Raw genomic sequence first — 19198 nt, 5'->3', positions numbered from 1 at the left:
GACAGATATAGTATGGTCCCCTTCCAGGGTGTCCCCAGAGTAGTCAAAATTCTAGAGAGAGAAAGTAGAATGGCAGTTGCCAGGGCCTGGGGATGCTGGGAATGGAGAGGTGTTTCATGGAACAGAGTTCTAGATTTGCAGGATGAAAAGTTTGCGGGGGGAAAAAAGTTGGGAAGTCAGCTGCGTACCAGTGTGAAGGTACTTACCACTTCCTCAACTGTACCTAAGATGGTTTCGATGGTTAATTTTTATGTTACATCTATTTTACAATTAAACATGGTCAAATAAATAAATAAACGCTATCTCTAAAAATGTATAATTTATAGTAGCCCAAACCCCACGAAGAACATGAAGAGATAAAAACTACCACTGTGGGGCGCCTGGGTGGCTCAGTGGGTTATGCCTCTGCCTACAGCTCAGGTCATGATCCCAGGGAACCCTAACCCCGCATAGGGCTCCCTGCTGAGCAGAGCAGAGAGCCTGCTTCCCCCCTCTCTCTGCCTGCCTCTTTGCCTACTTGTGATCTCTCTCTCTCTCGCCATCAAATAAATAAATTAAAAAAAATAAAAACTACCACTGTGTAAGACCTCTATAGAAAGAAGCATAAATCTGCACTGAGAAACTTTTTTTTTTTAAGATTTTATTTTTTTGTTTGAGAGAGAGAGAGAGAGTGAGAGAGGGAACACAAGCAGGGCGAGTGGGAGCGGGAGAAGCGGACTTCCCACTGAGCAGGGAGCCAGAGGCAGGCTCGATCCCAGGACTTAACGACTGAGCCACCAGCCCTGCACTGAGAAACTTTTTTTTTTTCCAATTTATTTATTTTCAGAAAAACATTATTCATTATTTTTTCACCACACCCAGTGCTCCATGCAATCCGTGCCCTCTATAATACCCACCACCTGGTACCCCAACCTCCCACCCCCCCGCCACTTCAAACCCCTCAGACTGTTTTTCAGAGTCCATAGTCTCTCATGGTTTAAAATATTCTTTCTGCTTTTTAAAAAATTAAAAAATTTTTTATTAAAAAATAAAATTTTAAAATTTTAAAAATAAAATTAATAAAAAAAAATTTAAGAAATCTCTACACCCAACGTGGGACTCACACGCATGACCCCAAGATGAAGAGTCACACACTTCTCTGACCGAGCCAGCTTCAGGTGCCCCACCAGGTGCTTTCTAAATATTAACTTTTTGGGGTGCCTGGGTGGCTCTGTCAGTTAAGCGGCTGACCTCGGCTCAGGTCATGATTCCAGGGTCTTAGGATCGAGTCCCGCATCCGGCTCCTTGCTCAGCAGGGAGCCTGCTTCTCCCTCTGTGTGCCGCTTCTCCTGCCTGTGCTCTCTCCCTCTCTGACAAATAAAATCTTTAAAAATAAATAAATAAATAAATATTAACTTTTCTCCGCCTCATGAAAACCCTAGGAGGCAGGTAGTGTGTTATTCCCATTTTTGAGAAGAGGAAACTTCAGGGAACTCGATCTTAACCACTTCTCTAGGACGCGTCCAAGAAGAGCCGGGACACCCTTGAAGACGGACCAGGTGGGAGGCTCTGCTGTCCCAGATATTGGGACTCGCCATAAAGCGGAGGGACAGAGCCAGCCCATAGAACAGAACACAGAAACTGCCGAGCGGACCTGGAGAGAAAGACAGACCTCTTCACGGAGGAGGCTGGGGAAACTGGTTACACATGTGGAAAACGTGAAATTGGGGCTCCCCGATCCGAAAACCAATTCTAGGCTGATGAAGACCTAAACTGTGAAAGGCAGATCCAGAGAGATGCTGACCTGATGGGAAGATCACTTCCTGCCCCAGGCTAAGGGAGGGTTCTTGAACGAACATAAAAAACGCAAACCATAAAAACAAACAAAACAAAAAAGGAAAAAGAAAAACATTTATAAATTCTGCTACATTAAGAACATCCATTCATCAACAAAACACTGTAAAGAGAATGAAAAGACAAGCCATGGAGTGGTAGGAAGGTTTTAAAATCTGTATATCCATCAAAGGACTTGTTTTCAGGATATAAAAAGATCATTAAGAAACCTCTTGGGGGGGGGCGCCTGGGTGGCTCAGTGGGTTAAGCCTCTGCCTCCGGCTCAGGTCATGATCTCAGGGTCCTGGGATCGAGCCCCACATCGGGCTCTCTGCTCAGCAGGGAGCCTCCTTCCCTCTCTCTCTCTGCCTGCCTCTCTGTCTACTTGTGATCTCTCTCTGTCAAATAAATAAATAAATAATCTTTAAAAAAAAAAAAAAAGAAAGAAACCTCTTGGGGCGCCTGGGAGGCTCAGTGGGTTAAGCCTCCGACTCTTGACTTCCGCTCAGGTCATGATCGTGGGGTCCTGGGACTGAGCCCTGAGTGGGGCTCTGTGCTCAGTGGAGAGTCTGCTTGAGATTCTCTCCTCCCTCTGCCCCTCACTCTTGCTCGCTCTCTCTCTAAATAAGTGAATGCCCCCAAAAAAGGAGGCTCAACACCTCGGGGGGGTTGTGGGTTCGAACTGCATGTTGGGTGTAGAGATTACTTTAAAATCTAATACGTACAAAAATAAATGCTTTTAACCCCAAAATCCCACAATCTAATTTTATGAAAAACAGACAAAACACTTGAATAGTAACTTTACAAAAGAAATGCAAACCACCTTTAAAACATATAGAAAGGGGGTGCCTGGGTGGCTCAATTGTTAAGCGGCTGACTTTGGCTCGGGTCATGATCCCAGAGTCCCAGGATCAAGCCCCACATCGGGCTCCCTCTGCTTCTCCCTCCTCACTTCCCCTACTTGTGTTCCCTCTATGGCTGTGTCTCTCTGTCAAATAAATATATAAAACCTTTAAAAAATTTTTAAAAAGGGGCACCTGGGTGGCTCAGTGGGTTAAAGCCTCTGCCTTCGGCTCAGGTCATGATCCCAGGGTCCTGGGATGGAGCCCTGCATTGGGCTCTCTGCTCAGTGGGGAGCCTGCTTCCTCCTCTTTCTCTGCCTGCCTCTCTGCCTACTTGTGATCTCTGTCTGCCAAATAAATAAATAAAATCTTTTAAAAACACACATATAGAAAGGTAGGGGTGCCTGGGTGGCTCAGTCAGTTACGCATCGACTATTGATTACAGGTCAAGTCATGATCTCAGGGTCGTTAAATTGAATCCTGCCTCTGGGGGTAAAGTCTGCTTGAGAATCTCTCTCCCTCTGCCCCTCCCCACCTCAAGAAAGAAAGAACAGAAAGAAGAGAGGAGAGAAGAGGAGAGGAAAGGAAAAAGTAAAGCAGAAAAGAAAAGGAAGGAAGGAAGGGAGTGAGGGAGGAAAAAAGGAAATTTAGGAAACCCACAAATTAAAAAAAAAAAAAAAAAGAAAAGAAAAGGAAGGAAGAAAATTTAGGAAATCCACTTCACACCGGTTGGGACAGCAGCACCCCCGGGTGGCAGGACAGGAGCTAAGGGCTGGGGACATGCTCAATGGGCTTTGGGACTTGGCTGGTGGTTATGTGGGTGTTTGCTTTATAATTATTCACTGAACTGATTTATGTGCTGTTCTAAATGTATGTTCTATATCACCATTTAAGAAAGACAAAATGTCTAGGATAAAATACACAAAAATGTTTTAAAAACATTATCTTTTGGTTTCTACCACATGAATGATATTTTCTTCCTTTTTATTTTTACTTTTTTGCCTATTTTTCCAATTTTTCTTCAAAGACTATGCATTATTCTTAAATGAAAAAAAGAAGAAGAAGAAGAAAAGGAAAGAAGGAAGGGAAAAAAGAAAAACGGAAAAAGCTTTATTATGAAAAGAAATCCTCCCTAACCTGCAAGGCCTCGCTCACACACCACCACCTCCAGGGAGCCCCCCCGGACCACCTCGCCCTCAGTCCTCAGGCCCCTGTCAGCTCAAGAACACTTCTCAGTGCCCTGCTCTGGGGCAGATGCTGGGGCTACAGAGAAACAAGGCAGCCACATTGCTGCCTCAGGGAGCTCAAGAGTCTGGCTGGTGACAGACACAGGCACGAGACAGACAAGAGAGCACTCCGGGCTGGGCAGCATGACAAGGACGTAGCATTGCTGTAGGTTCTTCTGGAACATCTCAAACACCTGCAGCCGAGCACGGCTGTCATTTTCCAGGTCATTTATCTCCCAACCAGACTGCAAATGGCTCACCGGCCTTTCTACCTGGCGGTGACCCCCTTCAACCGCCCCCCGACACACACATGAACACACACGCGCACACATGTACACACACACACAATGTCTGGGGCACAGCCTCACTTGGCAAAAGGTCCCAGGTGTGTGACGGACGAGATGTGACCCCCTCTGACCCAGGGATGTGCCGTCGGGGTGGGAAAACAGCAGCCCCGGGTCGGGGGTGTCCTACAACAGAATTCTCCAGAAGCCGGTGGCTCACTTGGGAAGGAGTTATCAGGCCCCCCCAGCCCCCTGCCACTTTCACCAGACCGGGGCAGGGAACCCTCTGCTCCCCCAGAACAGCGGGGGGGCTGCCCAGCTGGGGCCACAGCCACAGCCTTCCTCCTGAGGCTTACTTGGGTTTCTTGACGTCGGTCATCTTGGTGTGCTCCCCAAACTCGCGCTTCAGGAACTCCTCCAGGGGCCCCGACTCGTAGGGCCGTGAGCCCCGGAACACCTCATCCTTCATGCGAAAGTACACACCCCGCATGTAGGCCATGGACTTGCCTAGAACAAGGAGGGGGAGACACGAGGGTTCTGCTCCGACAGCCGCAGGGAGGGAGGCCAGTCGGGGCTCCTGGGCCTCTCCTCGGCCACTTCCCACAGAGGCCGAAATCCCCTTCAGAGCCCCGAGGCTCTGCACTTAATTCTGTAGCCACGATTTTGTATTTCCCTTAAAGAAGGGCCCTGAAAGTGTAAATGTTTATAAATCTAATCTACATCAACCCCAGCTGGCTAAGAGAAGGACCAACCCTGTCCTGTGGGCCTCTGAGGACAGGCAGGGTCAAAGGGGACAGGCTGTACCTCTCTGGGGCCGGGGCTGAGGAGAGCTGGGTGTCTGCTCTTACGAGAGGCTGAACTAGGTGACTTCTCAAATCCTGTCCACAGTCCCCCCGGAGTCTGAAGAAGGAATGACCCTTTCTGGAGGAGGCCAGGACCTCCGCCCCCAGACCTCACTTCCCACTGGGCAGACAGATCCAAGAGAGCTTTTCTCTCGTGGAAGGCAGGAACTGGAAACCAGAGAGGGGATGTGGGGCCCGCAGGCCCGGGGACGGGGGTCTCAGCACATTGCCAACGGACAGACTGCAGACTGGACCGTCCCAGAGCCCCACGGGACTCTGCTCCCAGCCGCCTCCCGACCTGGCTGCCTCATGCCCCCGACACCCTGAACTGCGGGGCCATGGGCTCCTCACACGGTGAACACCCAGATGCCTGCGGCTCCCCCACGGGACGGGGGCTCCCTAGCGGCGGGGGATGGGGGGACAAGCTCTTGTCTCAGCCCCATGACGCCATTGCCCAGCACAGGCCTGGCCTAGGGGCAGGAGGGTCCCCTCCCTGCGCCTTCAGACCTGGGCAGGGGGTGCACTGGAGAGTCTCGGGCAGGGATAGCAGGTCAGGGAGGCCGAGGCAGAGGACCAATCTTGCCTGGGCAGTAGCTGGCTCTGGGAGGGCCCTTCTCGGGCAGCCTCAAGCAGCCCAGACAGCTCCACAAAGGGAACTACCTAGAAGCCGGTCAGGAAAGTGAGGCCCCTCTGTCACCTCTGCGAAGCTGTGATGCGTGGGGGCCCTGTGGCCCTGGGAAGTGCTGGGCTGGGTGTCTAGGGAGCTGTCCTAAACCCCACAGCCCCACAGGGCTGGTTACATGACTTTGAGGCACCCCTCTCCCCCCGCGGCCTGGATTTCCCTGTGGGTGAAGGCAGCATGCTGACTGGGACTCTGGCTTTCTTGGACTCCGTGGCTCATCCTTCCCGAGACCACCCACTGCTTCCGCCCTCAGACTGGTTTTCCTTACTCCCAGCACTTCCCAGGCCCTGTGGGGCCTGCCTCACCAGGTTATCAGGGAGAATGGCAGAGGAGACGGATGTAAAACTGCTTTGTACATGGAAAGGCTCGTTCTATCCCCCATGGAGGGCAGGGCACCCAGGCCCAGCCCCGGCCCTAGCCCTTCTCTTTCCAACCTTGCACCCAATGCCCTCAGCCTCTCCAAAAAGGGCTTTTAGGGCCTCCCCTCCCCAGCAACCCTCTTTGCAAGGCTCTGAAATGAAACTGAGCACCATTTGAGGGCAGATCCAAACCACCCCCCCCAGCCCTGCCCCTGCCGCCAGGGGCCTGCCCTCACTGTGCAGAATGGCCAGGGCCAGGATGCCCCCCGTGCTGGTCCCTGCCACCCAGTCAAAGAGATCCTTGGTGGCGACGCCCGAGGCCTTCTCAATGGCGATGAGGAGCTGGATGATGACGAGGCCCTTCACGCCCCCTCCGTCCAGGCAGAGAAGGTGGTCGTGGCTGTGGGGGGGGACAGCAGTGGGAGAGAAGAGGGTCCCGTTACCGCCCAGCACTCTATGTGGGCCTGCGTCCCTGAGCATCTGTGAGCACGGAAAGATAAGATCCCATAGAGCTCGCTCGCTACTGGGGCCTTTTGGGGTGGAGAAGTGGGGGCACAATCAGTAAAGGAGTAAACATACAGTATCTCAGGAAGGGAAAAAGTGCAACTAGCAATAAGGAAAGGGGCCAGGTGCCACCTCAGCAGATGGCTGGGTCTGTCCCTCCCACTTGGTTTTGGTCAGGTCTGGATTTCCAGGCCTGCCAAGCAGCAGGTGCCTAAGAAAAGGCTTTTTGAATCAGACAAGGCTTGGGGAGAGGGCTGGTACCCAGCAGCTGGCCAGGAATGCTGGTGGAGAGGGTGAAGGCCGTCCTCCCAGTGGGCGGGGCAGGGGAGGAGGGGGACAGGGAAGAGGGACCATCTGTCTGTATGCCAGGAGCTGTGAGGTCCTTTTCCCAGCGTGATTTCACAGAAACATCCCAAACCCCTTGGAGGCATGCACTCCCTGCTCCCCCAGTGCACATCTGTGAAGGAACGAAGCTCAGAGGTGAGGTAACCCCCCCGGAGTCCCAAGATTGGGAACTGCTATGGCCGGGTGCCCAACCGGGGTCTGCTGACTCCAGAGTGCTCGGTCACACACCCTGACACGTCTCCCGCAGCCCAGCCATGCCCAGTTCCCGGCCCCGGGGAAGGCTGTCACGGTCTATGCTCAGACCGGGAAGCTTCCTTCTGGTCTCCTCATCCTTCTGTCTCGGCTTAAAAGTCCCTGCCGAGAGCAGCCTGCTCTGAGGCCCTCAGTTCCCCCAGCTCAGCCTGCTCCTCTTCAACCGCTCTCTGTGTGGGGAGCACTCCTGGCTTCCATAAGCATTTCCGGTTTCTTCTGCACACCCCCCAGATGGGCTGGAAGCTCCCTCTGCGCAGGGCTGCATGTCCAGGGAACTCGGGAGCCACCCAGTAGACAGCTGGGAGATGGGGACCAGGCTGGCCTACCTCTAGGGTCCCGTCTTCCTGGACCAGCTGCCCGGCCCTACAGCAAGCCCAGAGGGTGGCAGGCTGGGCTGTCACTGGAGGCCCAAGCAGACATGCGAGGGACCCTTCTAAGGATGCAGGGCTTACATCAGAGACATCGGCCCAGATGGAGCACGGCGGAGCGACGTGACCCACAGCCCCGCATGGGGAGGTCCCCCCAGGGGTGTCCTGATTCTCTCCTCAGTCCCGCCTGCAAGGAGGGCGCTCTGGCTGGGGCTAACTACCCTGGTCCTGCTGGAGAATCTGCCTCATCTCCTCTTATGGGCCAGAACAGGCCGGTCCTCCTTCTGGTACCTTCCTTGGCCCCCACGCAGGTGTGTGCACATGTGTATGCATGTACATGTGCCACCGGAAGGCGCGGTGGCAGGAACCTCCAGAGTGTGGACGGGGCAGGGGCGCCTCCAGGGCGCACGTCACAGGACAGCCTTGGAAAGGAGTGGGACCTGCCAAGGGTGAGCCAACCCTTTAGGCAAGGAGAGGTAGAGCCACCTGTCTGCCACGGCAGGAAGGGCGGGAGCTCCAAAGACCCGGGCTCGAGTCTCTGCTCTGATGCTCACTGTGTGAGCCAGAGGTCACTTCACCTCTCGGGACTCAGGTCCCCCACGTGCAGAACAAGGGTCCCAATCCCTCCGCAGGCAGGCTGCTGGGAGCATGGAACAGTAAGAGCCAGAGAACAAGAAAGCAACTCTATTATGGAAAGGAGGAGAGCGAGCGAGCACAGTCGATCCCAAGCACATCTGTGCCGGGAACTTGCCGTGCGTGGCAGACAATTTCTGAGCCCCAGGGACTGTCCTCAAGGACCAAGGCCTCTACTCCTTGTGCCCATCTCCCAGGCCTGCCTCCAAGAATGGGCCTGTGTACAGCAGGTGGGGGAAGCCAGCCCATCCACGAGCTCCACGGGGGAAAGCAGACCAAGGGACACAGTGGAACCAGGGGAAACAGGCTCAGCATCACAGAGGGGATCTGGGGGATCTTCCCCAACAAATCAGGACAAGGGCAGGAGGGAACGGACAGGAGTGCAGCCACCTCCATCACGTGACCCCTGAGCCCGCCTGGGCACTGATGAAAGAGCAGACCCAGGCTCTCTGAAGAGCCGGTCCCTTCCCTGTGAACTACAGAGGATGCACACTACCTCGCAGGGAACCTGGTGGGGGACCAGCCGAAAGCCCCAGCCCACTGGAGGGCACCAGGCAGAGCTGTGAACGCGCGGTCTCCCTCCCTCCTCCACTTACGTTCGCTTCTCATCCCTCATGGAGCTGAGGATGAAGGCCGGCTTCCGGGACCGGGAGATGTGTACGATGTCTTGCAGTTCTGTGAAGCACAGGGTAGGGTGGGCCAGAGCCCCACAGGCCAGGCTCCCACCATCCCATGGGTGCAGAGAGCAGCTCTGGGGCTGTGCCCTCCCCCAACTGCCCCCAGCAGGAGCACCTGCCTCCAGCCACTGGGAAGGGGTCTATGTCCCAGGACCCAGGTAAGCCAGAGGCCACCAGCCCCTTGGGGTGAACTGGGCTAGAATGTGGAGGGGAGCCCACCGCTCTGGGAAGGGCCCCAGCCCACCCGGCCAGCTCCCAGACTCTCCTTGATGCCATCCTCCCAAAGCCCCGAAGCCCAAGCACCCCGCCATGCCCCATGCTTCTCAGTTCCCGGAGCATTTTCTCATGCATTGGGCAAGTGCAGCTGCTAACATCCATCATCACCAGAATCCTTATCCCCAATTTCCAGAGGAGGCTCAAAGAGCTTAATGGGACTGACTCATCCAAAGTTCATGTAGCCGAAAGGGCTGAGTCTGGACATTCCTTGAGAATGAGTCCACGGTGAAGGGAGATAACCAACCGCTCTCCAGATGCTGCTCATCCTGATCCCAGGTCTAGAAACTTCAGCAGCCTCTCAGATCAGCCGCACCCACCACTCCCTCTGTTCTGCTCTGCACCTCAATCCCCCCCCCGCCCCTCCCCCCAGACGGACTGCCTGCCCTCCTGCCTGGCCCGGCACTGCCATGCCATCTGGCTTCCAACAGGCCCTCCCCAACCCTGTGCAGAGTCTAGAAGCAGCAAAGTAGGAACGCAGGCTGCAAGGCAGGATGCCCCCCCCCTTCACCAGGGCCTGTGGCCAGAGGGTGGGCGAGATGAGCGGGACAGACTGGCCAGGAGAGGCAGTGGACAGAGTGCCAGGGAGAGGGCGGAAAGGCTGGCTGCATGTGTCCGGCCTGCAGCTGGGAGAGAGGGAGCTAGCTCTACAGTGAGCTCGGGGCTCGGCAGGCTCACCAGCCCCTCGAGGCCCAGAGCATTACCCATCTGACGCCGCGCCCCAGGCCCACCATCCCGCCTGGCTTGGGTGACGGCCTGCCTGTAAAAGTGAGAGGTAAAGATGGGGTGGGGGTGGGGGAGAAGGGCCTGGGGGGGATGGGCAGGGGAGGAGAGGGCCAAGGCCAGACGCACCGACTGTGGCTGTGGGCTCTGCCTCGCCTGACTCCAGGCTAGCCTGGGCTATACTGGCTAACGGTGCTGGTGTCTGCTTCCACAGCAAGGTGGGAAGAAGAAAGCTGGCTTGCCAAGGGTTGGTTTCTGACTGCCCTGTTCAGGGGACACTACACTCAAATGATGTCGGGCCCTGGTTGGGCCAGCCCACAGAAAGCCCGGAGGACAGACCCCATCTCCCTGGGGACCATCTCCATGGGCGCCAAGGACACACAGGGGCAGAGGCAGGTTGTCTGGCCATGTTCAAAGGCCTATAGGTCACCAAAGGGGCCAGCAGGGGACACACAGGCCCCAGGCCTGACAGAATGCACAGTGTGGCAGAAACACCCCTCACTGGAACCATGAAAGCAACCTCCCTCGTGGGTGCCCTGGGGATGCCCAGACCTGAGACGGTGTCCAGGGCACTCTCTCAGGAGACATGGACTGTGGGCCAACAGCCAGGGACGCCGCCACCCCCCCTCCCCACTCAGGGCCCTGGGCTCCCTTGGTCGCTGGTTGCCTCCAGAGGCTGACAGATCCTGCCCCATCGTTCCTTGCTCCCTTAAACCACTTCTACCCTAGACCCTGTGTCCTGAGATCAAGACTGCTCTGATCCCAGCACTTGGGGACCAGCTGGAGAAGACGGAGTGTGGCGGAGCGGGGCCAGGTTGCGGGGGTGGGTGGCGGGGGGGAGGCCTACCTAGGTTGTTTAAGCTGATCGGTGGGGGCTGAGATCTTTCCAGGGAGAAGGAGTGATGTGTCGTAGTGGAGCTCTGCTCCGAGGGGGCCTCTTGGGTGAGTGGGAGACTGTAGTTGGCCCCTATGGTTCTCAGCAGAGTTAAGAGCGTCTTCCTGGTGACGACTAGTCAAGGTTTGGGGAGGGGGGAATTGCACAGGATCACAAATGATGTTAATACGCAAATGAGAGGCCCTCCCTTTTCACACCAGGCCCCCTCTCTCATCTACCAGGTGGCCTGAGTATGTGGGGGAACTGGGTGCGGGCGGGGGGTGTGGCGGGAGCCGACTCCAGTCGGTTATAAAGAGCTTCCCGGGGCTTGGGAAGGCACGGAGGTCAACCACAGAATATGGAAGTACAGTCTGAGTACTTCGGGCCACAGAATATGCCCAGTTCGAGTATTTGGGGCCCCCCTTTCCCTTCACTTTCAGTCAAGAAAACAGGACTCCAGGGGCGCCTAGGTGGCTCAGTGGGTGAAGCATCTGCCTTTGGCTCAGGTCATGATCCCAGGGTTCTGGGATCGAGCCCCATGCCCTGCCATGCCGGGGTCCCTGCTCAGCGGGGACTCTGTTTCTCCCTCTCCCTCGCCCCCTCTCCCTGGCTCCCACTTGCTCGCTCTTTTTCAAATAAATAAAATCTTAAAAAAAAAAAAAGAGAGAGAACAAGAAAACAAGATTGGGCTTAATTATATCTAATAAAAATTATCTTAAAAACCTAATTTAAAAAGAAAGGAAACAGGACTCCTGCCTCTACGTTCAGCAGGTCTCAAAACCCCTGAACGGAGGGTCCCTTCCAGAACTCAAAACAGACCACTCAGCCTGGAGGCATTTACCCTCCTCCTAGAGCGCACATGCGCACTGGCACCCTAGCAGCTACACACCCACAGCAACATCCCCAAACTCCCCAGAAGCCCCTGGAGGGGACCCAGACTTCTGCGGAGAACGATCTGCTTTTTCCAGCTCTGATGCCAAGGCTCCCCAAGTGAACATGCGGAGCGTGCAGCAAGCCTGTGTGCACTGGGCATGCGCATACCCCCACCCATCCCCGCCAACCCCCGGCCCCGGTGCCACGCATGCGTCAACCCACGGTTGTTCCTACAAGCGGTCCCGTGGTGAATTCCCAAAGAGCAATTGGCTAACAACTGCTGTACATCCCAACCACCTCCCCGGGAGTCCAGGCATCCTGAGGAAGGATGGGGGCCATACAGAAGAGGACACTGATTTGGCAAGCCCCCTGTTGGGATCCATCTACTGGTGATGGCCCTTGTTCTTGTGCAAAGAAAGCTTCCCCTCTCAGCCTCCCAGGTGCTCCTGGAAACTCCACGCAGGGAGCAAGGTGGGGAAGGGGTGAGTAGGGACAGGATGCTGGTGCCTGATGGCTGGGACCACCTTCTTCCCCTAGGCATGAACCCACCCACCCCAACTCTGGTCCAGAGTGCAGGGCACTTACGTTTGCTGATCTTGGAAGCTATGAATGCAGGAGTCTCCCCAAAGTCATTGGGGGTGTCCACCTCTGCCCCAAACACAATGAGGGCCTTGATCATCTCCACATTGTCTTTCTGTTGGGGAATGGAGTAAGGGGAAAATGCAACAGCTCAGGGAAAGAAGAGGGAAAGGACGCCAGCCTTTTTCACCTTGCTCCATCAACTCAGTGGGCCTCTCATGGGCATGGGAGAAGATGCTGGAACTTTCGGAGCCCCCATCCACTTAATAACCTAGGCAGAAGCTGGAAGTGACTCACCCCCAATCCCCAGCCCCCCCAGAAACTTCTGGAAGCAAGGCCTTTATGACCCCCACCCCGGGAGCCATGGGGACACTGAAGGGTCAGCTGCAGATCACTTTCAGGAGCAGCAGCAAAGGGCAGGCAGGGAAAGGGAAGGCTGTCCTGCCCATCATGTCAAGGGTGTCTTTTATGAGGGGTAACGGAGTACACGTCCTCCCTGATGGCCGTCTTCAAGTGCAGCTTCAACATCTGGAGGCTGGGCAGGGGGGCGCGGGACATGGTTTCCCAAAACAAACCTAATAAGCTGGCCGCCTGGAGACCAGAGCTCCGGTCTCATCACCTCCCTCTTCCTGGGATCAATTTCCTTGCCAAGAAAATGAAGAGTCGTGTCTAGAATACAGCTTTCCAAATGGTGGTCCACGTACATTAGGATTTACACAGGCACAGCTAAGTATGTGTGCTTGAATGGTTAGTTACGCATTTCTGTTTTCGTTACCTTCTATTGCATCACTGGTTTACCCCTTTCCGTAGCGATGGAACACTTCCTTCTAAATCAATTTGTTTAGAAGCAAACCAACCAACTTAAATGATTAAGGTCATAAATGTGGTTCACGAATTGTGGTTCACCGTAAATGTGGTTCATGAATGTGCCAAAAACCGTGAGGCTCGTCCGCAAGTGCCTATGGTATGGGAAACAAGGGACATCAGCAGTTCTCGAAGAGCGATCTGTGGCCCCTCCGTGAATATGGGAGACCCTCTGGAGGGTTCATGAGCATCCCACTGTTTTCATAGGGGTGCTGCTCTTAATCTCGGGGTCTTGAGTTTGACCCCGTATAGGGCGGTAAAGATTACTAAAAAAGATAAGTAAACTTAAAAAAAAGAAAGAAAGAAAGAAAGAAAGAAACCCTGCTTTATAAAAAAAAACCCAAGATGTTCCCTTTTTGCGTTGCGTTGGCTTTTGCACCAATGGTGTAAGAACAGTGATGGATAAAACTGCCCAGGCCTCCACAAGACTGGGGCATCAAACTAATACTTGCCCTGGTTTTCCTTTCTGCCACCCGTTCACAGAAAGAAATCAACCAGTTAATTAAATAGCCAGTTTCCCTTAGGAAATGTCCTTCATTCAGTAAGAATTAATTTTATTAAATTTTGACACTGTCTACTCTGTGTCATTAGATGGAGAGAAATTGGGACACCTGGGTAGCTCAGTCAGTTAAGTGTCTGCCTTCGGCTCAGGTCATGATGCTAGGGTCTTGAGATCAAGTCCCGCATGGGGCTCCTTGCTCAGTGGGGAGTCTGCTTCTCCCTCTCCCTGACACTCCCCCTGCTTATGTACTCTCAATCGCTTCCTGACAAATAAAATCTTAAAAAAAAAAAAGATGGAGGGAAAGCATAGGCATTTCTGGGGCATACTAAAGACCAACCATCATCTTGAGGAAAAGCATGGATGCAATTGTTTGGGTTGTGAGCAGAACCAGCTTTTTCTTCTTGGAACGCCATTTTTACTTGGGATCATGACTGAAGAGCTACATATGACGGGTTAGGCTTGGGTATGCAGAAGACACGTTCTCAAAAATGAATGCAGTGAGCCTGGCACTTCAAGAAAAATGCCCACCGCGTTTTGTGCCAATGATAAAATTCAAGCTCGCAAACAAAAATGGGAATTCCAGAACACTTGTATATGCCATGACGGGCTTGGCAGCCTCCCAGAACTGTAAGACTTTTCTGATGAGATCAGTGGGGATATTTATAAACATGGGGTTTCGATCCCGTATAATGAAATGGTTCAACAGTCCTACGCATGCACAGTGAACCAGTATTTTCCAAGGATGACCTGAAATCACACAGGGATAAAAGATGCAAGGGGAGTGCAAGAGATACCAAGGGAATGAAGTATAATACCGAGATCATTGCGGATCCCACTTGCAACTGACTTGTCAGAAACTAACCCTCCAGTTTAGGTCCAACAGTGAAGAATATTCATGATTCTCTGAGAAGGCGCTACTGTGTATCTTTTTCAACAACCTGTCTATGTGAGCCCAGACTGTCTTCAAACCCAACTCACATTCAACAACACATTGCAACAGAATAAACGTAGCAGAAGACAGGAGAATCAACAGTCTTCCCCGAGGCCAAGCATTAAAAAGATTCGCAAAAATGTAGAACAAGGGGCAGCTAGGTGGCTCAGTGGGTTAAAGCCTCTGCCTTCGGCTCAGATCGTGATCCCAGAGTCCTGGGATCGAGCCCCACATTGGGCTCTCTGCTCAGCGGGGAGCCTGCTTCCCTTCCTTTCTCTTTGCCTGCCTCTCTGCCTACCTGAGATCTCTGTCAAATAAGTAAATAAAATCTTTAAAAAAATATATAAAATGATGCCAACTCTTTTCGATTATTTTTGGTTTGGGGGAAAAAAGTTGTTTTTCATGAAAATGTTACTTATTGAGGTTAGACTGTGACTGGTGAATTGTCATTTTTAACTGAATTAATATTTTGGAAACTTATTTTTAATCTTTAATCTGGTAAATATAGAAAAAATCCATATCAATGAAAAGTCTTTGGAATCGTCAATATCACTTTTTAAGCATACAATGGAACCACATGGACCCAAAATTTTGAGAACCGATGAGCTAGATAATTCTAAGGGATCATTCAGTGCTGAAAATGGCCACAGTTTTATTTAGGGCTTCCACCTCCCAGACAACAATGTCGCCACACGGTTATAGCCTTTGGTATAAAACAGCATGTCTCTGAGTGTGTCCTCAATCTACATCTTTTAGAGTCCCGGAGGCCTGTCCAATCCCATCCCTTGGTGATCCGTGGAACATATGTACGTACACGTGGTACTGCTACGGAATACGAGGTACCGAATACCTACACATGTCGGTGACAAGTGACATTCCCTCCCTGCAATTTGTATGTTCATACTCTGGTTGTCTCTCCACACTGGAAGGGCTTTAAGGGCAGGACCTATGCTCTATAATAAGCCCCAAACTGTGGCCAATCCCTATAGTGAGCCACCAAGATGAGAAGGCAGACCCTGCCTTCTGAGAGCTTAGAGTCCCCCTCTAAGGCATGGACTAGGAGACCAGAATCTCTAAGGAGATAGGAACAATATGTAGATGAGTACTTCCCCTAAGGCTGCAGGGCAGGGGGAGAACTGACATCTCCGGGACATCTCAGGGATGTTCCTGGAGTTACCAAGGGTCTGCCACTCTCTTCTCTCAACAGCTCTGCCAGGTGGGAGCCGATACCCCGGGTTTCCAGATAAGGACACTGAGGCTGACAGGTGACTTGGCCAAGGCCACGGCAGTCGCTGAGGCTATACTTCCCCTCTCACCATGCACCTGTCATATGGGGAGCCCAGGAGCAGGAGGGACTGTGGCACAGAGGAAGGAGATGATATTTTGGGTTGAGAGGGGGACACAGAAGGTTTCTGAGGGAGAAAGTGGGGTCTTGAGGAAAGATTCCCAGCGGGGGTTGGAGGGGGCACCGCGGGAGGGCAGCCACAGGCAGGCGGGGGCAGACGCAGGCTCACCGACATGGCCAAGTGCAGCGGAGTGTTGCCGTGCTCCCCGCGGGCATCCGCATTGGCCCCGTAGGTCAGCAACGCCATGACACAGTCGAAGCGGTTGCGCATCACAGCCACGTGCAGGGCCGTGTTCCCTGTGCTGCTGGTGCTGTTCACATCACAGCCCCGTTTTAGCAGCATGCGGGCCATCTGCGGGAGACAGGGTCCGTGCCGGAGTGCGTGGTGACACCCGGGCACTGCCACCTCCTCCCTGAGACTCCTTCAGGAACTGGACTTCTGGAAAGCTCTAGCTGCAATAACAACTCAGGGGGTGAGCCCCAGTTCTGGGGGTGGCCCTAGACCTTGGCCCATGCTGTCAGCACCCCAGAAGTAGAGGACAAAAGGCTAAAGATATGCTGATTTAAGGGGCTTCTGGGTTCTTTCCTGGAGGTAACAGGACCCCATGCATCTCTGCAAACTCCCAGAATGGCCCCACTCCCTGCGACCGTCCCTGGGGTCCTGCAAAGATCTGACCGCTCCCTGGGCCTGCGCAATACACAGCCCTACACAAAGCAGCCCCAAGGAGCCTGGTCTTTGGAGCCCAAACAGTCCAGAGCCCAAAGCTCAACCCCATTTCATCCCCGTCCTCTGAACTTGGGGGGGGTCACCACACCCCCTGCACCCAGTTTTTCTTTTCTGTGAAAATAGAAATGTAAGTGTCTACTTCACAGAGCAGTGACAACGCACGACAAAACATACACGGAAGGGCCTGACTTAGTGTCTAGCCACTGGCAGGCAGAAGGTGCCCTACAGAGGTCGGTAATCTCCTCCCTCCCTTGTTTAAGAACAAGCCACAGTCTCGGGGACACCCAGTGCTCTGCCAAGCTCGGCTTCCAGAGACCTCCATCCTCCCCAGGGGGTGAAGCCTGGCTTAGGGAAGGCCTCTGGGGAGCTGCCCAGCCAGGGCCTCACACCACCTTCTGTCTGAGTTACAAAGAATTTTCTCACACATTACCTCGCTGACTTCACCCCAATTCATGTGCAAAGAAACCACGGAGGGGACATCGTCACTGTGCCAGTGAGCGGCAGAGCAACACCAGACTGTCCTTTCCCCCTGTGGGGCCACTAAGAGACCAACCCCCACAGTGCCATCCCCAGAGTCATCTTAGGAACTGCCCTCCTGCGGGCAGCTGAGGAACTTGGGGCTCTGGGACTCCACCCCTGCCCGGCCACCACTCCCCGTCAGACTCTGACCCCTGCCCGCCTACCACTCCCCCTCAGACTCTGCCTACCTCAGCGGTCTTGGCCCAGTGGAGGGGGCTGGCTCCGTAGCGAGGGTCTTTGCTGTGGATCTGGTTGCTGTCCATGCTGATGATCATTTCAGCACACCTAGGGAGAAAGGAGCCATGGGGCAGTACAGAAGGCCGTGGAGGTGGAGGGAGGTGGCCTGGGGCTGGAAAAGGCCAAGACCTGGGGCTTCATCTCCAGGTGAAGGAAAGTTTCTGCAAAATTTCTGTTGGTTTTGCAACAGAACCAACCAGCATGTAAACCAGCATATGGTATGTCAAAGCTCAAGTGCCCACCTCCAGGAAGCCTTCCCTGATAACTCCAGTTAGCAATGATCGCTCTCACTGGTGTTGGCCTTAAAGTCAGATAGGCCTGAGATCCAGCCCCAGCTTCCTCACTGGCTGATCTCTGGGAAGTGGCTGAGACCATCTGCAACACGACTGGACTGGCGGGGATTAAAGGAGAGAAGACATTTCACTTCTGTGCCTGGCACATGGCTGCCCTCCATCCCCCACCATCCACTGCTGGTGTTTCATGAAGTGACCGGCATCCTGCAGGAAGTACAGGCAGATGAGTTACAGATTTATTTATTTACCTGAAAGAGAACAGGGGGAGGGGCAAAGGGAGAGGGAGAGGGAATCTTAAGCAGACTCCATGCTGAGTGCAGAGCCCGACCTGGGGCTCGATCTCATGACCCTGAGATCACAACCTGAGCTCAAATCAAGAGTTGGATGCTTAGCCGACTGAGCCACCCGGGTGCTCCAAGTAGAGGAGTGAAGACTGCAGTTGCTTTCCACTCCCGGGTCTGTGACCGAAACACAGAGATGCCCGTACATCCATATTCCTAGTAGCGTTAGCTGAAAGAGGAACACCCAAGTGTCCACTAGCAGGTGAAGGGAAGAGAAAAATATGGTCCATGGACTATTATTCTACCTTAAAAAGGAAGGGAATTCGGGGCACCAGGGTAGCTCCATTGGCTAAGCATCTGCCTTTGGCTCAGGTCATGATCTCGGGGTCCTGGGATTGAGCCCGCATCCCCGCATTGAGCCTGCTCAGCAGGGAGTCTGCTTCTCCCTCTCCCTCTGCTGCTCCCCGTGCTTCTGTGTGCGCCCTCCCTCTCTCTTTCGTATTGTTTACAAAAAATAAACAAAATTCATTTCTTGTATGTCATATAAATAAAATCTTAAAAAAAAAAAAAAAGGAATACATGCTACAACACAAATGAACCTTGAAAACATTTTGCAAAGTCAAAGTCGACTCCCAGGTGCAAACCCAGCTCTGTAAAGGTCAACTGGGTTGACATACATAGCAGAGGGGCTCCCAAACTGGAGCTGGGACGGGACGTCTCTCCATAACTCTGATGCTTGAGATTTTCTAGGGCACAGCGGTGCTGGCTACTGCGTGCTGGCAGAGGGATGTCCCCGTAGGGGCCCTGGGAGGACGTGGCCATGCGGGGCTGTGTAGGGCGCACCCATGGTGTGAGGCCACTCAAATCATGTTCTGTGCATGATCCCTTGTGATGTGTACCAGCCCCACGGTGGGGGGCCTGGCAGAGGCAGAGAGGAATGCGGCTGGAGGTGTCTGAGCAGGGAGCAGGCCGGGCAATACCAGGACCCTGGACCAGAAAGCCTGGGGCAGCGGAGGTGAGCCAGCACGGGGCTGCCACGCTACCTCCGGGGAGAAAAAAGAGTCTCAGCGATCATGTGTGCCCATTCGGGCTGCAACCTGCAATCAGGGCATGTGACTACTGGGATGAGGGTGTCAGTACCGTCTCTGACCAGCTGGTCAAGTCTTCCTGAAAGTTCTAGCCCGCCCTGGCTGGGCTGCGGAGGATCAGGGAAAAGTGGGCTGGCCCACACTTGAACTAGACCTTTGAGGGGATGGCCATGCCAGCGGGGCCGGCAAGGTGAACGCAGACTCTAGGAGACTCCAGGAAAAGGGAAAACCCGAGGGAGGGCAAGACCTGCCCCCCCACCCAC

General features: G+C 53.8%; 1 protein-coding gene across 5 annotated transcripts in view; it reads right to left on the bottom strand.

The window, feature by feature from the left end:
- PLA2G6 (phospholipase A2 group VI) overlaps nucleotides 1–19198 on the bottom strand; it is a 61647-nt gene that overhangs the window by 11085 nt on the left and 31364 nt on the right. For 4 of the 5 annotated variants that reach the window (XM_044229348.1, XM_044229346.1, XM_044229350.1 and 1 more), the window contains 7 exons: nucleotides 17225–17321; nucleotides 15960–16142; nucleotides 12155–12263; nucleotides 10670–10831; nucleotides 8746–8824; nucleotides 6284–6447; nucleotides 4521–4671 (listed from right to left, as the gene is read on the bottom strand). In XM_044229348.1, coding sequence (XP_044085283.1) covers nucleotides 4521–4671; nucleotides 6284–6447; nucleotides 8746–8824; nucleotides 10670–10831; nucleotides 12155–12263; nucleotides 15960–16142; nucleotides 17225–17321 — 945 coding nt within the window. The remainder of the gene's footprint in view (nucleotides 1–4520; nucleotides 4672–6283; nucleotides 6448–8745; nucleotides 8825–10669; nucleotides 10832–12154; nucleotides 12264–15959; nucleotides 16143–17224; nucleotides 17322–19198) is intronic. The other variant, XM_044229349.1, reaches the window with a different exon arrangement.

Source organism: Neovison vison, chromosome 12, assembly GCF_020171115.1.
Source record: "Neovison vison isolate M4711 chromosome 12, ASM_NN_V1, whole genome shotgun sequence".
In the NCBI taxonomy this organism is placed as follows: Eukaryota; Metazoa; Chordata; class Mammalia; order Carnivora; family Mustelidae; genus Neogale; species Neogale vison.
The sequence above is the reverse complement of the archived record's forward strand: the minus strand, read 5'-3'. Positions and strand labels throughout refer to the sequence as shown.